Genomic DNA, 18,746 nt, shown 5'->3' on the forward strand with positions numbered 1-18,746 from the left:
AGATCAGTGCTCAGAACCTAGAAGCTTTCACTCAGCTAGCACTAACACACCTTCCAACAGCATGGCTGCTCACAGTGAATACATCTGTGATGATTCTCCACCTCTGTTCCTAAAGATGAGACTGTGTCAGAAAGCCCTAAGTTCCACGTATGTGGGTATGCATACACATGCCAAGTGTTAAATACAGGAGAGAGTTCTTGGATTGGCTTTTTTTTTAGGGGGCTGGAGGTGGGCAAAGCATAGTGGAATTTCTGGGGCTCTCTTGCAGGCTTCCCAGGCCCTAAGATGAAGCAAAAGGAGCTCAGTGATACGATCTACGGACTAAAGCAGAAACCACCAGGCCACCTCTATACTATGCTTGTTAGGTAGGGCTTTACTCTCACAATCTGAAATGGAATGTAGCCCTGCCTTCTGAGCTGACAGACCTGGTAGGAAGCTATGGAAAGTGATGCTGGCACCACACCTACAGCCAGTTATGGCAGTCTTTCTGCTGATGAAAAGAGCAGAGGGTTGTGGCAGACCAGACCCATTTGTGGAAATTGCTGTTTTACCATGCAGTAGAAAAGGTCTCCAGTACTCTACCAAGCTACAGTAAAACATGTGAACAGTCAAGCTAACTCCTGGTTGTGGCCAGATGGGCTGACAGTAATAATAGTCAATGATAACCTGAGAGGCCCATTAGCTAGAAGGTCAAACGTAATATATATTTCATGGGAAAATATGCCAAAGATCTGCTGTGTTGCCCGAGTGCCCAAAAGGGCTCTAACCAAAAGAACTTTGCTCTCTGTCTTCATGTATTTGCCATTTAAACACCATAAGCTTCCTAGCAAGGTCCACAAAACATGACATCCATAAGTAGTGCTGCCAGGTAAATAAACAACCCAGAGGAAAGAGCCATCAAACAAGCCAAAAGCTAACTATCTACCAAGCACCACCACACAAAGAACCAAGGGCTTATATCCTACATTGCCATGAACTAAGTGTCTTCTTCATCTGAAGAAATCAAAGACTCTAGAAAATACACAACAGCGTTCATCAGACCTTCTAGCTTCCCTTCAAGGACCCAACCTTTATTGAATGAATCAGTGACTAAATGAATGAATGATCTACCCCTGGTGAAACTACCACGGCTTTCATGCAGTTGTCTTCTACTGCTAGTACTCTTTCTCCTTTGACTCTCAGCCTCCTAAAGCAATTCCATAAAGACTTTTGGAATTAGAACTCCTCCATGATGAGAGGATACTGAGCAGAAAACGGCTAGTCTTTATCAATCCATTTGTCTTCTAACTTGAACAGTGACTCCCGAGCTTGTATGCTGACACTCAGGTTTATACACAGTTAAAAAGGGCCCCTTCATGCAACAATGCTTGGAAAGGGCTTCTACTGGTACTGAAAAGTTCATATTTACCGTGCCCCATCTTGACCTATGCTGAACTAACCATAGCTTATATACGGTTGGAGGTCATGTTTAGTAAATGTTCCTATCTGTCTTTTCACAGAGCAGTGTCAGAAGATCTACCAACTGAAGAACAGGAGTTATTTCCTATCAACTTCCTTTGATGTAGGAGACATAACCTTCAAGTTGTGTTGGTAAAACAATGTGGGAAAAATATTACTTTATCAAAACAAACAAAGAAAGAAACAAAAACCCTCTGTTTATAAAGACCAAAGACCACCTTTTGAAGTTTTGAAGTTAACTACCATTTTTATACCAAGCTGCTGTCAACTTGAGCTAAAAGTCCTTTTCTGAGAACCTGGGTATCAGTGTACAGCATTCATTGTCCTTGCCCCAGGGATCTTGAAGGAAGATTCTGCAGCTGTGTGGCAGCACACAGACCAAAGAGCCAAAGAAAGTGTCATCCCCTTGAAGCACAGGATTACCCAAAAAGTGAAAATAGGAAGAGCAGAAAGCTGAAAGGCCTGTTTTCATGCCAGAGCTGGATGTAAGAATGTATGCCTACACAGTAGGGGTCCTATTTCCTTCACTATATTCTATCCAACCCTCAATGGTGTGTGTGGTGGTATTGTGTCTCCCAATATATTACGCACCTTAATAAACGTATCTGGGGTCAGAGAACAGAACACCACCGGAAAATGGTGGCACACACACCTTTAATCCTAGCATTCTGGAGGCACCTGGATCTCTGTGAGTTCAAAGCCACAAAACAGCCAGGCATGGGGACACACGCCTTTAATCCCAGGAAGTGATGGCAGGAAGCAGAAAGGTATATAAGGCGTAAGACCAGGAACTAGAGTCTGTTAAGCTTTTAGGCTTTTGAGCAGCTGTTTTTTTTTTGAACTGCTGTTCAGCTGAGATCCATTCGGATGAGGACACAGAGGCTTCCAGTTTCAGGAAACGAGATCAGCTGAGGAATTGGAGAGGTGAGGATGTGGCTTGTTCTGTTTCTCTGATCATTCAGCGTTCACCCCAATACCTGGCTCCGGGCTTGTTTTCATTAATAAGACTTTTTTAAGATTCATTTTAAAATGTGTAGTAAGTTGCTAAGCAGAGAATGTTACCTGAATCTGGAAATTGGTATCTGTGTCTAAGTGCTTGTCGTGCCTAATTCAAGACACAAAACATGGCCTGTAAGATTTTTAATGACAGTGAGAGCAGGGAGATGTGTGCAGGTAGTCAGATATATTATCACAATGTACCTCTTCTGACCACCAAATGCCTTTGAAATACAAGCAATCTGGATTTCATGTCTGGTCTGTCTTCCCCACATACTCATGTCACTACCTTAGTGGTAGAGACTGTCTTTACTAGGACAGGTTGCTTTAAGGTTTATGGGTGTCCATCCATTTGACACCATAACAGTCTTGCCATCTAGAAAATCCAAGTACAAGAACTGTACATTTGGGTAATAAATAGTAGCAAACAAGTGTCATAATGTTATAAGTAAGTTATGATTTTGTTGGGTCACATTCAGAGCTGTCCTGGGCCATGTGTGGCCTTCAGGCCATGGGCTACACACAGCAGGAGCATTCCTTCCAGCCCTACTATCCACATCAGTCTCATAGTCTACAGTTTCTCAACCTATTGGTCTTCTGACTGGAGCAGATGACTCCTGAGCTTGTAGGCTGACTCAGGTTTACACAAAATTGAAAAGGACCCCTTGCAAGCAACAGTGGTTGGCAAGGGCTTCTGTGAAAAAAAGAAATATTATTGGCCCATGTAGCTTCCTGGTATGATGGATGGTTTGAGTGAAAATGGCCCTCAATAAATAGGCTCATATATTTAAATGCTTGGTTCCTAGTTTGTGGAACTGTTTTGGGAAAGATTAGGAGGTATGGCCTTGTTGGAGGAGGTGTGTCACTATGGTTGGGCTTTGAAGTTTCAAAAGTCCATGCCAGGTCCTGCCTCTTTTCTCTCTGCCTCCAACTTGTAGATTAGTTCTAAACTCTCATCCACTGCCTTAGTGCCATGCCTGCTTGCTTGATGCCATGGTGCCTGCCATGATGGTCAAGGACTCACCCTGTCAAATTATAAGCAAGCCCCCAATTAAGTGAGTTCTTTTGTAAATTGCCTTGGTCATGGTGTCTTCTCACAGCAATAGAAAAGTAACTAAGACACACAATAAAGGGGTATTAACACTTCTCCCTGATGTCCTCCACCAAAATTATCTCTTTCATGAACTCATTTCCCTACTACCCAGCCCCCAGTACCATTCTCTATTAGGAATCTTGGTTCCAGGCATGGTGATAAATTTCCATAATTCCAAAACTCAGGAGGTTGAGGCTGAAGGATCCAGAGAACAAGTCTAACCTGGGCTACATAGTGAGGGCCTGCCAATAGTAATAGCAATAATAATAATAATAATAATAATAATAATAATAATAATAATAATTTTGGAAATTGTCTAAAAGCTCCTCACATGCCAGCAGGTTCAGGACTAATATGAGGAAGCACTTGTGGGAGGTGGCTTCCTGCTAACAACTTCTTGTTTGTGATAAGAAAGAAACTGAAAATTGGCACTTGGGGCCTTTTGAGATATGGGCCTGCCCCATTCCTACCTGCCTCTGGAAATGTCTCCCAGTTAGGAGTAGTTCAGAATGGTTATCCTTTGGATCAAAGGATATTTTAATGTGTGCTAGTTCACAGAATCAGCCTTTGATATAAGTGGGTTTTCTACTAAGACTAGCATCCAAATGATTAACAGAGGGAAGGTTCATCTTAGGAACAACAATGTTCATTATACATAGACATTTGATTTCAAAACAAAAACTTTATTGAGTAGGATCAAGACACAATAAGAAATAGGAGGTAACACTGGACAAAGGTTTCTGAGTTGTTCTCCTGTTCTAGCTAACTAAAGTTACAGGTCCTTTTTACCTTAAAAGAAATAGCATCTTAATCTGTTCCACAACCACAAAGAAATAGACAGGCATCTCTTTAGGCACACTGTTGTTTTCAAGGCAGGCCCTGTGTCTGCAATGGAAATGCACTGTGTTTACTTTAGACGCAGGGAAGAAGTTGGGGAATAAGTGCCCTAGAGGGAATATCTTCAGCTCACTCTAAAAAAAGCCCAGATATCTTGGGATGGCTCAGTGTGGAAGTACCTTGCCAACAAACTTCATTCAGGAGATCTGATGCAATGTCATAGGCTTATTCATTCAGCTTTATAAACATTTAATAGTAAGTAACTGCTGGGGCTAAGAAGTGGAAGATAAGATGATTATTACCAAGGAAAGAACATCTCAAACTGTTAACTGTTGGTCAGACATGGAAGGTGAACACTGTAAACTAAATGAAGAAAGTAAACACTTCTTTGGGGAGTTAGATGCCCTCACAATGAATGTGACTAACATACCATCAGTGTCAAAATAGTTTAGGGAAGCACAATTTACAGCATGGAAGGAGGAGGATAAACAGGACATTAAAAAGAGATTCTCAAGGAAATGGAACAGCAGAGAATTAAGACAAAGTAAGACTACTTAGGGGATAAGGGTTAAAGAAGATCCTACTATCCAAAGGAATAGAGTCTACATTTTAGTTAAATCAATACACACTACACTGAAACACACACACACACACACACACACACACACACACAGTCTAATTTTCTTCCACTGTAACTCTCCTTTCAATAAATATTTTACAGCTCTTTGTGCCTACAATGAATCCCTTTTGTACACAGATTCAATCCTGCCCCTGATTTGTACTTTTCAGACATAAGTATTCCATTCCAGCTAAACTATGAGGTGCAGTTTATGTCCCAATTTCTTTCATTGACCTGACTTTGAAACTAGCTGAAGACAATAGGATGTGGTAGAAATGATGATCTGTTGGTTCAGAGCATAAATCTCAATGGGTTTGCCCACTTCCTCTCTTGGAAGCCTTGCCAAATGCTGTGAGTAGGTCTAGATCAGGGTGCCTGTACATGGAACATCACATGGGAACAGAGAAGGGCTGGCTGTAGACACTGAGAGCCTCCACACTGCCCAATCTTTTCAATCCAGCAGCTGACTGTAGTATGGAGACTTGCTCAACTATCCAGAATTGCTGATTAGAAAAAATCCTGAGCTCCACACATGGTTCAAGCCAGTATGTTATGGTAGTCAAACAACTGAAATACATAAAATGTTCTAGTGTCTCTAAGACAATGCTTATCACAACATGTTTATATTAGAATCAAGGACTTGGTGATCAGCATTTGCTCCTTTGGGAGAAGTAACAGCCACACTCACTGTGTACCTGCTGTGTATCACTTAAGCTGTATGTGCAGCAGGCATTTAAGAGTTTGATAAAATGAACTGAAATGAAAATCTAGTGCTGGTGTTCAACAGCATATTTACTTCACATTTTGCTACAAAACACGTGGCAAAGATTGTTAAGTAAAAAATCTACTGTTGGCCCTCTATAATTTCTGAAGATTAATAACTAGAGGCCACCTATTCTAGGAGTGTGGATACTGCTCTAAAACAGTTCATTAAATGAGGGTTTGTTTTGTCCAAAGTTTAACATTACCTAAGCTTGGAAGCTGAAATAAATATATGCATATTTTTGAATGAAAACTGTACTGAAATTGAACTTTTATAACATAAATATATGCTAAAGACCTTTTGACTTGTACTGTATAGTTCATTATTAATAGCAGATTTTCTAATCCTAGAACTTTAACAAATGTATTTTTACTCTGAAATATGAAAGCTTATATATTCAAAATGTCATTTTACTTTTTACCTTAAAAAGTAGAAAAATGGAAACAGAGTAAGTATAAAGGATGAATAGCTTTATGATCCACATCTAATTTTCTTTCTAATGAAAGTGCAGAGCTTTTAAATGACACTCAGCCATTGTAGACTATACAGAGACTTTTTCACCAATATCTATGTTTTGAATATGTTTGAAATTATCATTCACCTAATTGTATCTGAAAGTCTAATACAAGAGAACAGGAGCACATGATCAGCATGATACACATAGAAACCAGAGATGCAAACAGCCAGTATCTTAATGGCATTGGGAGAGCATGCACCCTAAAGCACACCAGGACAGACCCCTTCTCACATGGGCATGCACCCTACATTTTGCCTTTTATGGAATTCTGCTTGGGCCAGGCACAGCTGCTGTCTGACATGGCTATTGTCATCTTGAAATCATAGCACCTGTGACTGTCTACAGGAAACCCTCACAAGACTGGGCCCTTGTACATTCCTCCTGGAAGTGGAGGAGGGCTTATGATTCTCTTCTCTGAAGGTATTTAAGCACTTAATGATTCCTGGGTCGGGGCAACTTGGCTTAGCTGCTGTAAACTGACCATGGTCCCTATTAACAACCCCTTATTCATTCTTCTCCTGTAACTCCAGCTAGACCTGGTGGAATTGTTTTGTTTTGTTGCTGGGGTTGGGGGGCCTGTTGTGTGTGTTTTATCTTGGGTAAACACATAGTTGATCAGGAAAGGTCGCACAACATTTGCTTTAATTTTCACTTCTGGTGTTTCCATTACCATTTTTAATTTTTTCTTACTATTATTAGTGTGTGTGTGTGTGTGTGTGTGTGTGTGTGTGTGTGTGTGTGTGTGTGTGTGTGTGTGTGTAAGTAGTGGGTGTGCACTTACCACCATGGAGGTCAGAGAATAACTTTGTGAAGTCAAGTCAGTTCTCTCTACCTTTATATGGGTTCCAGGAAGCAAACTCAAGCAGGTTTCATGGCAAATGCTTAACTTGCTGAGCCATTGACCTAGTCCCTGCTAATTTCATTTACTGTGTTGATCTCTAATTTGTAAAAGCCTAATGATTAAAATCTGTTAATAAGCTGACTAAGGAAATCAGAACCTAAAAAGGTTTAGACAGCTGTGAGAACACTAGAATCTGTGAGCTGACACATTGGAAAGAAGAACAGAGTTAGGAAAGCCCCACCTCCAGGTTTAGTCCATGAAACCACCACCTACGGGCCAGGTAGGAAGCACTACTGCATGGAGAAAAGACACCAGGATCAGGAAAGAAGACAGCTGGCAGCACAAAGAACAGAAAGCCAAAGCTACCCCTTCTACAATAGCAGACAATGAACCTGATAGATTCAAAGGGCTATCACTGAATGGCTATCTTCATGATAATAAGACTGCCTGAAGGTGAACTTGTGGCTTTGGGCAGAGGTCTCCCAGAGACACAACACACAGTCTGGGTTGAGTGTTCTGCAATAACGGAAGGAACATGCCAAGTTCTTATTGTACAATTTTAAGACTAGCCTCCACCGACCCACCGCTCCCAATTTAAATTCTGCTTTAGGACTGATTGTGTTCAAACAACAGGACACCTAACCACATCTCATCTGATGTTAAGTCTCATACAGTAACATACAAACAGGAATTCTCCTTGTAGTTTGGACATCTGAGAATGGCCTATATGAATGAAAAGAGCTTTTTTTCAGAGCAGGATGTGAAATGATCATTAAGCAGTATGTCAGCCTATCTGCTAACACAGCCTTAAACTAAGGATGTTTTTCAAATCATCTAGGTTGGAAATTATCCCTTTCCAACTGCTATAACAGAGAAAGGTGTAAGTAGAATTTAGATGACACAATGAATAGGAAGAGACAGAGTCTGTCAGTATCAGTAAAATTTTGTAGTTTGGCTTTATCATTTAAACATCATAAAAGAAACTCAGGGAGTGGGGCTGCAGCACAAACAGGAACTTCAGCATCTATACCGCCACTGCTCACTTGGAGCTCACAAGTACTTGAGCATTCATTCACCCCTGGCTAAGGCCCATCTCACCCTGGATGTGCTTTCCCACATTACCCTCAGATCACATTTTCTGTCAATACTAGTTGCTTTCCATAGGTGCCAAACCCACAAACTCATGAGAATGACATTTCCTTTGCATCAATAGTGAAAAAAGAAAGACTTTTTCTTGGATATGTTCTTCCAATGAAAATCACCTTCTGTTTTCCAAGAAGCATGAACTGGCTTAGAGGTTTCAGAGAACAAATTGGAGAGGGAGGGAATGGATCCCCACTGAACTCTAAAGCAAAATCTCAATCTTTCCATCTTAGATCAAAGGCTAAAACCTGGGCACCTCAAATCTACAGGTGGAAGGTGTTTAGTGCGGAGGGAGACAGCTCCATTTCTGACAATGCTAGGCAAGCATTATGAAAAAAAGAACCCCCAACCCAGCCCCCAAATATTAAGTTGACACACGTTTCTGGGACGTGGTCTGAATCCTCAAACCTTGGCGGGTCTATAGACACATGATTCTGCTGAACAGGGCTTTCCGGAATTGTCATCGATGACAGATTACACTGCCCATCCACAAGGGTCCAGGGCTAGCTCAGGCCATCCATTATGGGTTAAAAGCTATTCCGGCAGGCATCCAGTCACAGTGGTAAGGAGGTTACCCAGACAAGGAGTCCTACAGCTTTAAGAAACACTCTGGGCATCTACAAGTTTTCAGAATGCAAACTATGTCAGCTCTGAAAACAAGAGGCACTGCATCATTATGGCAGGAGAAACAAAGCCAGCCCCCCTTCTCAAACAGACAAAAAAAGATTGTTTTAATAGGAGAGAAGCATCAGTCATTGATGCTTACTTCATTCGCACTTTCTATCCAACCCCATCCATCTTCAGAGTGAAGAGATGACAGAGCACAGTTACAGCTCTCCCTTTCAGCCCCCACCCATCTTGTTCTACTATACTCCAAACACCAGGGCCTACCAACCCACTCTTTCCAGTCTGCAAGAACAGCCCTATGGGTGGCCTTTCTATCTTGTGGGCTTTCCAAAGCTCAGGTACACCTAAGTACCAACCTTTATCATGATACTGTAACAGGACTTCTCATTAGGTTAGTATGACTGGTCAGAACCATTGCCAACCTTCTTTAAGCACCAATACTCTGTTGCTGATGGCTGACCACATTTTACACAGAAAGCAATAGAAGGTATGAGGCAGCAGGAAAAAGTCAACAAACTGGACTCCCAACCTAGAAAGGAAAACATTTCATTTTCCTTCGGCACTGCTGGCCACATTATCCACACACAAAGTTCTCCAGGCGGGCAGTCTCTGCATCAGTGCACCTGCTTAGCATGGGTTTGACGAGTCATGTTTTCGCTGTGTCTGCAGAAGTCAATGGCTACACAATGGATCACATCACTTGAGGGTCACTTGAGTCCCTCTACTGTGTGGATCCCTCTTCCCACCCCCTGCCTTCCCTTCTACCACAAAACCTTTACTCCACCATAGCTAAGGATCTCAGATAGCTAAATAAAAGAGGTGGCCTCAAACACAGGGAAAAGCCCTTAGGTCTCCAGTGTGAATCACCAATGCCAAAGCCCCTCCCCTCCCCTTTTCCTTAAGACCTGATGGTCTTCAGTCACACATCTTAAAAGAAAAACAAAAAACAAAAACACAAAGACTTACTTGTCTCAAGTCGATGAAGGCCAACTGCAGCGTGTCCTCCTGGAACCCAGGCACCGGGCCGGATCTGGCAAACTCTGTGGGAAAGAAAAGAGGATAAAAAGCGCCTTTAACTAACCATGGACAGGGAGATTGGCAGACGGATGACAGGGAAGACAAGAGAGGCTGGGGGAGAGGAGGACTGAGCTTCTAAGGAGTCATGTCTCTCTCCCTTCAGCTTCTTTGTTGGCCCTTCAAAATTCGTGTCATCAAAACACCATTAATTCCAGCATCCTGACAGCAAGGAAACTGTACTAATTCGACCTGAAATTTATTCCCATGAGCCGCGCTGGGCTTCAGAGTATTTGTTTTGTGAATGGACAAACAACTTGCAAAGGAGGAAGGGAGGGGGGGAAAGAAAAAAGTTTTTCCTCTCAACACAATAAAATCTTCAGCTGAGAAACTCTTTTCAGTTCCGAAAGCTATTTATATTTCAGATCGCTGAAGGAATTTTCTAATTTCACGCTTGTCACCTCATTCCCTAAGCATTTATCAAAAATATTCCCTGCCACATCATTAATTATTCCCTCACTGATTATTTGTATTATCTCATGAGTGCCAACCTCCTACACAGCACACACGCATGCACACCACTAGCAGCAGCAGTTACTGCTGCTGCCCTAATCAGAGTGTGGCTTAAAAAAGCAGAGAAGTACTGGCAGATGCGAAGATGCCCACCTGGATGAAGCTTACTGCAAATGTGAAGGGACATTTGCATATGTTTGTCCTTCCACTGTAGGCTTTGCCTGTGACTTCATTTTCATGCTACTTTACAAATTCCATCTTCTCTTCCCTCCCTCTGTTTCCTCCCAGGCTTAAACAGCCCATGTGGATGCTATCTGCAGTTACAGTAGCACCTTGAGACCATGATCCATTATAATTCTGGCCTCTATGTCATTAACAAGAAAGAAATGACACAGGGCTACAGGGACAAATGCTAGTACTAGAATGTCAAGTTTTATTGTCTCTGAGCTCTGCTTATTAGGAAATCAAAAGTTCCCTCCACACTGACAAGCACATAGCACAGTCAAGATCTGATAGTAACTGTATCTTCAATTCTTCTTATAAAATGTCCATCATGCTTTGACTTTACATCTATCTACTAATTACATTAAAAGCAGCTCAAGTACTTAAAAAGCTGCTCGCTTGCTTATGTCCCTCCCTTTCCAGTCATTTTGAAACCAAAACAGATTTATATATATATAAATATATATATTTTATGTATATATAAAATCCTTGTCTCAGTTTTAAAAAATGCCAATAACTTAGACTGTAGAGACAAGGGAACATTATACGAAAGGATTTTAAGTCAACACATCTAAATATAGTGCAAATGTGCTATATATCTACCTATAACATACTCTTATTGTAGACATTTCAAATAAAAAGGATGCATAAGAAAAGAGATCAACTCTAAACACAGTCAGCCTTAGTAAAGTGAGTTTGCTTTGAGAAGAAAACTCACATGCCACTTAGAAACCACCATTATCCAAAGGAGGACTAAGAAACCCAAGTTTCAAAAGAATAAAGTTCTAAAACTGTGCAAACATTTGGTGATAAGCATGCTAATGAAAAGCTTGACACAGCATATGCTGTACATCAACAGTGATGTGCAGTAAGCAATAGAAAGAATCATATCTGGTAATGTGATGTGCAGGAACTGTGCATCCCAAACATACAACTGCCTCGCATGATGCTCTTGTTGAAAGAAGTTCTTTGAATTATAGTTACAGCCTCTCTTCCCAACAGACTTGTTCAGTGTTCAGTTTGCACACACTTCCTCCAAGGTTGACAGATTACCTCAAATAGTCCTGTATCATTCAAGCCAGTGTTGCCTCATTTAAAGCATTTCAAGTTCTATCAGGAGGAGCCCCGGTTGAGTGAAAATGCTCAGCTATTGAGATGTTCTGTTGTCCTATCTATGTCCAGCTCAACAGAATTCCCCATGTATACCAGTGGGAGGCTTGGGAGCTACGTCTGCTTTCATGTCACTCCTCACTGAATATGCTCCCTGGCTGATAGATGAATCAACTCAGGAGTCTGGATGTGCTATATTCTGAACTCTCAGTCACTGTACCAACCTGATTTTTATGATATATCAAATCCTCAGGTTCCCAAAAGACATGGTAGCCTTTGATTTTACCTTTTTATAAAGAGAACCAGATAATGGTAATTATGCCAGGTACAACAAAGTGAAGAGATTAATCTCCACAAATCACTTATGGAAATGTCTAATTATTATAAATTCAACTTCATATTTGTAGTTTTTCTCTTTGCTTCACATATATAATTCTTTTTTTCAGTACTGGACATCATACCTAAGGCCTTGTGCATGCTAGACAAGTACTCTGTTACTTAACTACATTTCTATAATACTTACAATCCCATGAAGATAGTACATTCCTTAGAGATAAAGACCTTATCACAAAGCTTAATAATTATTCAAAATAGTAGACATTTAAAAATATTATGTTGCAATTAAATAAGGTATATAAAAATTAAGATTCACTAGACACATAGACTCATAACTGGTAACAAAAGTCTCTCGGTTGTTACAGGTAAGGTATCAATTTGCAGGCTTATAAACTAATGAGTTCTCTAAAATCACAGGTACAATGGGACTTTAGGGGACAGTACTTGGGGTCATAAAAATCAGAACTGGAGCTCCACTTCTCCACTTACTAAGTCCCGAGTTCAACAAATTACTTAACCTGTTTATGTCTTTCAAAATCATTAAATCAAAAACTAGGACAGCAGATCATTTCTTATAATGTGGTGATCAAGATTAAGCCAAGTCACACATATAAAGCAGCTGGCAGAGTAGCAAGCATATCATAACTGATTATCCTTATAATTATTTGTATGTGTATGTGAATATGCATTTCTTCACAAGGAAAGGTTCATAGCTTTTACTGAATTCTCTTTTACTGAGGTTTGGTGACCCAGTGTCAAGAAACATTGTCCTATGCCTATGACAAAACACAAAAAGAAACAGAGCTGAACCAGGGATGATTCAGTGAGTAGACATTTATTTAAAAGAAAAATTATAGGCAGATACTTAATTATTTTGTTTTAAGGGAGTTAATATGATTAGTCTGTTAACCACAACACAGAAATTTTCATTTTTATTATTAGAAAAAAATTAAAGACATAAATAAAATTTTTGTAACTGTGATTTAACATAGTCTCAGAAATATGACCTCCTAGAGTAAGAACCTTATAAATACATGAAAAATTAGTAAGAACTGTGACTATTTTAAAGAACAAAATAAGAATTCATGCAGAGCCTGATTTCAACTATGTAAAATATAATATACATGGGAGTTATGCTATAAGCACCTACCTCACAATTTTACCCAAGGCTGCTACAGAGAGGAGAGTGATTTCTTCTTTCTATTTTATAAACTCTCATAACCCAAGAAGAGGAAATTCAAGAATGCAGGCATGGTGATATAAAACAGCACTGATGAGCAGTACTTTTTCTGGTGATAAGAGACACAGCAGGACAGGCTGACATGCACAAAGTCTCAAATACTGCCTGACAGGTGAGAAGGAAAGCTGATGTGTGGACAAGCCAGTCTCATGTATAACGTAAGGCCCCTAGAGCCATGGACTTCTGACATCATGAATCACAGCCAAATGGAAGCAGCAGACACAACCATGGACTAGTCCTTGTTTCTGGACAATAGGTTTTCAGTCTCTCAGTGACCCATGTCAGCATGAAAGTCTCCACAGCCTGGAGTTTTACAGGGCAGCTTCAGCACTATCCAGGACATCAAAAAGCCTGCTTCATTTCACACAGAACCAAATCCTCCCTTTCACTAGTTCCTGCTGCTTAGGAAACTCTGGTGAATTGGCATTTGCTTGCAAGATAACTTATACTAGTGGTAAGCAGCATCAGCGCATTACATGGAGTACATTCTCTCCACCCTGAACTGTCAGGAAGGACTCACTGAATGTAATATGGTACCACATCCTGACTCTGAGATTCAATTAGGAAATTGAAAAAAAATGTTTCAATGAGGACACTGCTAACTAATTGAAGGCTGTGTAGGAGATGTTAAAAGGTGGCTCACAAAGTTACAGCAAAGAAGGCACATAGGCAGAGAAGATTCCTAGGAGAAAAAAAAAATCACACTATCTGACAACCTCTGACATTCTTAAGACACAACTCTTTTGAGACTTGGTTATCATTTTAAGAAATCTTAATTTTCAAAATATCCTATAAATTTTAAACTCAAATAATGTTCGAGGTCTAATAAAGTTGCCAAAGGGTAAAAGAAAGAAGTTTCGCTAATTTCAATTTTTTTTTTTCTAGGTTTCTTTTCAGGTTGACATCAACACGAATAAAGTCCATTACTTTGTGGGAGAAGAAAACAAATGTTTCAAATTTTATCTAGTATATTCACAACAGGCTGAAGAAAAAAAACTTTAGTATAAAGTGTGGTGAATACCTCCCCCTGCATCAAGGCTATGCAAGGTGTCCCACCATAGGTAATGGCCTCCAAAAAGCCAGCTCATGCACCAGGGATGAATCCTGATCCTACTGCCAGGGGGCCCCTTAAGCAGATCAAGCTACACAACTGTCTCACTTATTCAGAGGGCCTACTCTAGTCCCATGAAGGCTCTGCAGGTGTTGGATTGCCCTAGGAAAGGGAAATAAATGAGATCTCCATAAGTAAACTGGGAGGTGAGGGGAGGCAATAGAGGGTAGAGGAAGGGGGAGGAAAACATAAGGGAATGGGATGGTCAAGCTGGAACAGGGATGGAGTGGAAGAACAATGAAAGAGATACCTTGATAGAGGGAGACATCATGGAGATAGGGTTTTTCCATTCTTAAATTCTTTTATTAATGAGAGGTAATCTAATTTCCCTGATATCACATCTGGTGACTACAAGGGGATACCCCAAAATTTCCAATAACTCAGGCCGAGGAAAGACCTGGCCTAAATAAACGGGGGGGGGGGGGGGGGCAGTACCTAAGGAAAGACTTGGTCTAAATAAACAAGGGGGACAGTACCCACAGTTGAATGCTGACTTCAATAGGGATATGCACATGAGTAAATATGCACAGCTGCACACAAAATCCCCACAGAAAATGAAATTCAAATGAAGCAATAGAATTAGTTACAAGGAATTTAAGATGTCAAAACAATAGCAGTCTGTAATCTCTATTTATAAACAGATCGTTAAAGAAAATCCATTTTTCCCCCTCATCCGACATTGCCAACACCATGGTACAAAATGGAACTGGGCTCATCTTAAGTGATCCTGGTACATTTTAGGATTTTTGAGTTCTTTCAGGCTTACCAGTATTAAAAAATGATGCATCATTTTATAGATGAGTAATATCTACCATGTACTTCCTTTGTAAACTTATTTTAAATCAGCATATGAGGTATTAGATACTATCACAGCAATCCCAAACCAAGTGTGCCTTAGTGAAACTCCTCCCTGTTTCCCTATTTCTCCCTGTAACTCCCCCTAGTCTCCATTCTGCTTTCATGTCTCATGTGTCCTTTTGCCCTGTCTCCTTCCTCAGTGCCTCTTTCCACTATCTCATTGTCTCTGAAAAGAGTGTTACTAAATAAGCCCACCTGGTGACCACAAGGATCCAAGCCCCTAGCTGTGAACCCCACTGTGAATCACATAGCCAGCTCCAGCCCACTCAATTCCCTAGTGGCATGCTTTCTTCTCCTGTGTGTGTGTGTGTGTACACAAATGTGGGTAATGCTAAAAAAGCTAGACATGATATTCAGAAATTGATCTAAAACAAGTCTGGAAAGCTCAATATAAAACTGATTCTTCACATACTGTCCATAAAACAAGAACAGTTTTTATTTTTATTTTATTAAGAATTTTTTTTTTCCAAGACAGGTTTCTCTGTGTAGCTTTGACACCTTTACTGGAACTCATTCTGTAGTCCAGGCTGGCCTCAAATTCACAGATCCCTCTGCCTCTGCCTCCCGAGTGCTGGGATTAAAGGCGTGCGCCACTAACACCCAGCATTAAGAAATTTTTTATTTATTTTCCATATCAATCACAGATCCCTTTCTTTCTTGTCCCGCCCCTCCAGGCTTCCCCCAACTCACCCTCCATTCCCTCCTACAAGAGGGTAAGGCCTCCCATGGGGATTCAACAGAGCCTGGGACATTCAGTAGAGGTGTCCCACCATAGGTAGTGGGCTCCAAAAAGCCAGCTCATGCACCAGGAATGGATCCCGATCCTACCGTCAGGGGTTCCCTTAAGCAGATCATGCTACACAACTGTCTCACTTATTCAGAGGGCCTAGTCCAGTCCCATGCAGGCTCCACAGCTGTGGATCTAAATTTCATGAGTTCCCATTAGTTTGGTTTGATTTTCTCTGTAGGTTTCCCCATCATGATGAGCAATGGGAACAATGCATTTCTAAAAATCAAAATCAATAGCATCCAGCAAATGAATGGAACAGAAACTATGAGAAGAGAATCAAATTTGTTTGGACAAGAGGGAAGTTAAAAGACAAACTACAGAAAGGCCTCTAGGCTGCATCAGCACACCACTGTTCCAGGGAGCATCAAGCTCAGACAACAGGCAAAAACCCTTTTGCATGACTGGTTTAAGGATTATGATTTAGGCCAGTGCTAATAAGATTCTCAGCACCACACAGAATAAAGTGTGTTGGTGCTTGTTTTCATCTTAAGATCATGTCAGGTCACAAGTGTTTTTTTGGGGATTGAAAAAAATAGAAGCTGTTGTTGCTGCATTAACATAATGGTTTCCTGGTATCTGGTTCCCTGGAGCAGTAGATAAGGGGAGTGTTAGACTAGAGGATGGCTCTGGGGAAGCTAGGCTCGCTTGCATCACTTCAAGGTGGCTCCAGGAGGCTAATTGCAGAAGAGCTGATGGACTCCCTGGGGAATCCACTCCAGGTCCTGTTGGTCAGAAGGAAGGGGGCCAGAACGTAAAGGGAGCTCCATGGAAGAGTCATGTCAAGAAGAAACAAAAGGAGGGGGAAAAAGGAAGAAGGCTCCCAGAGACTTGGCTCATTAGATCTCTCACTTCAAGGGTGGGTGAGATAAGACCACTGCGCTCACAGTAACCAACTCAATATTGTACACCTGAAATGTGTACATGTATGTGTTTTAGCACACTGGGAATTAATGAATAGAAAACAACACAAAGGAAAGACTTAAATAAAATGTCCAAAAACCATATCTTATATTTAAACATGTAATAAAGCATTAACTCAATAGTAGAAGTAATACTGGATACAGTCATACACAGAATAGATAACTCATAAAGAAAACCATCAACCTGACGATGGTGGGATAGGTAGTTTTTCACTTCTATCCACACAGTAAGTACAGAGCCATCTATGGATAGAAGTGTTTCTGCGAGAGAACTGGGATTCACAAGGAATGTGGTGAAGGCCTGGGAGAGCCCACAAATGAGCAGGGTCCACTAAGAGGAGAGAACTGTGTGTCAGAGACAAATTTACCAGCATTGTTTCCAGCTCTAGACCTAGAAATAGCCCCAAACTCCTATGGATGTGACTACAGACCATTTAGACTTTGAATAGATTCTCCTGCCAAAACATGAACCAGAGGAACATGGATACAACCATGTATGTCTTGGATGATGCAACTGCTGATCTTATTCTTGTGTGTGGATCTGGAGCCACACCTGACAGTTAACTCTAGTCTTCTCATTACTGGCCTGAAGCTGTCATACTCAAAATTCAGCCCATAGAGAAATGGGGAGTTTGGGAGTGTAGTATGGGAAACAGTGATACAGAATGTGGGGCAGGCATGGTGAGCACAGTACTACAGCAGACCATGCAGAAGCTCTGGCAAGGAGAGCAGACCCTCTTAGCTACTGGTAAAGAGCAGTCCCAACTACAAACACAACCAGAAGAAGCCATGGTCAGTTAAAGACTTTAGTGGTGGAGGTGGACCCTGAAGCAAATTTGTGGCTGGGTCACAGTCAGAGGCTACAATTGACAACTCAGAGACTCAGTCATTAACTTAGGAAGAGCCATCAACACACCTAGGATAGGCTTGCCACCTGGACTCTGAAACATATCAGTTAAGGCCACTCAGTGACCACAAGGATCTAAACCTCCAGCTGTGAACCCCAATGTGAACTATGCAGCCAGCTCCAGCCCACTCTATCACTTCCCTAGCTGCATACCTTCTTCTCCCACAAAAACAGAAGCTGAAGGTTCCTCCCCCATACTATGGTATGTAGAGGTGTGACTTTCCAACAAATGACTAAAATGATGGAGAGTAGCTCATTGAAGAGAGCATACTTAGTACCACAAGGCCCTGAACTCAATCCCCTGAGTCTAAAGAAATAAATAAAGGGTAATTGCTGAGTCATTATACCCTTATGAATGAGATTAGGTACACTTGCAAAAGAGTCTGAGAAATTGTCCTGTCATTATACCCTTATGAATGAGATTAGGTACACTTGCAAAAGAGTCTGAGAAATTGTCCTGCTTCCTTCAACATGAGAACAGGATTCCTCTCTCCAGAGCATGCAGAAGCAGGGTGCCACCTCCAAAGCAGAGGGTAGCCCCACCAGACAACCCACCCCGCTGCTCTCTCAATTCTGGACTTCTCAGACTCCAGAACTGTGAAAAATAAATTTCTTTTTTTTGTAAGTTACCAGTTTCAGGTATATTGTTATAGTAGCACAAATAGAAAGACTTATCTGTCTGAAAAAGTCTGTAGAGACCAAAAGTAAACTATGCTCCTTCAAGTACAGATATCAATACAGAGCTACCCAGATAACAAAAGAGACAAATGCACATTATCAAAGTTAACAAAAACATTGTTCATAACTGCTCCAAACAATGGAGGTCTTCAA

The 18,746-nt window shown here is 41.0% G+C and overlaps 1 protein-coding gene across 4 annotated transcripts in view; it reads right to left on the reverse strand.

The window, feature by feature from the left end:
* The window catches only part of Exoc6b (exocyst complex component 6B), a 491,948-nt gene that overhangs the window by 98,563 nt on the left and 374,639 nt on the right, over window positions 1–18,746 (reverse strand). For all 4 annotated transcript variants that reach the window (XR_013049947.1, XM_006991543.4, XM_076567063.1 and 1 more), the window contains one exon: window positions 9,861–9,934. Coding sequence is in view for 3 of the 4 variants with exons in the window: in XM_006991543.4 (XP_006991605.1) it covers window positions 9,861–9,934 (74 nt within the window). In the remaining variant the exon portion in view is untranslated. The remainder of the gene's footprint in view (window positions 1–9,860; window positions 9,935–18,746) is intronic.

Source organism: Peromyscus maniculatus, chromosome 3 (genome assembly GCF_049852395.1).
Source record: "Peromyscus maniculatus bairdii isolate BWxNUB_F1_BW_parent chromosome 3, HU_Pman_BW_mat_3.1, whole genome shotgun sequence".
NCBI lineage: Eukaryota > Metazoa > Chordata > Mammalia > Rodentia > Cricetidae > Peromyscus > Peromyscus maniculatus.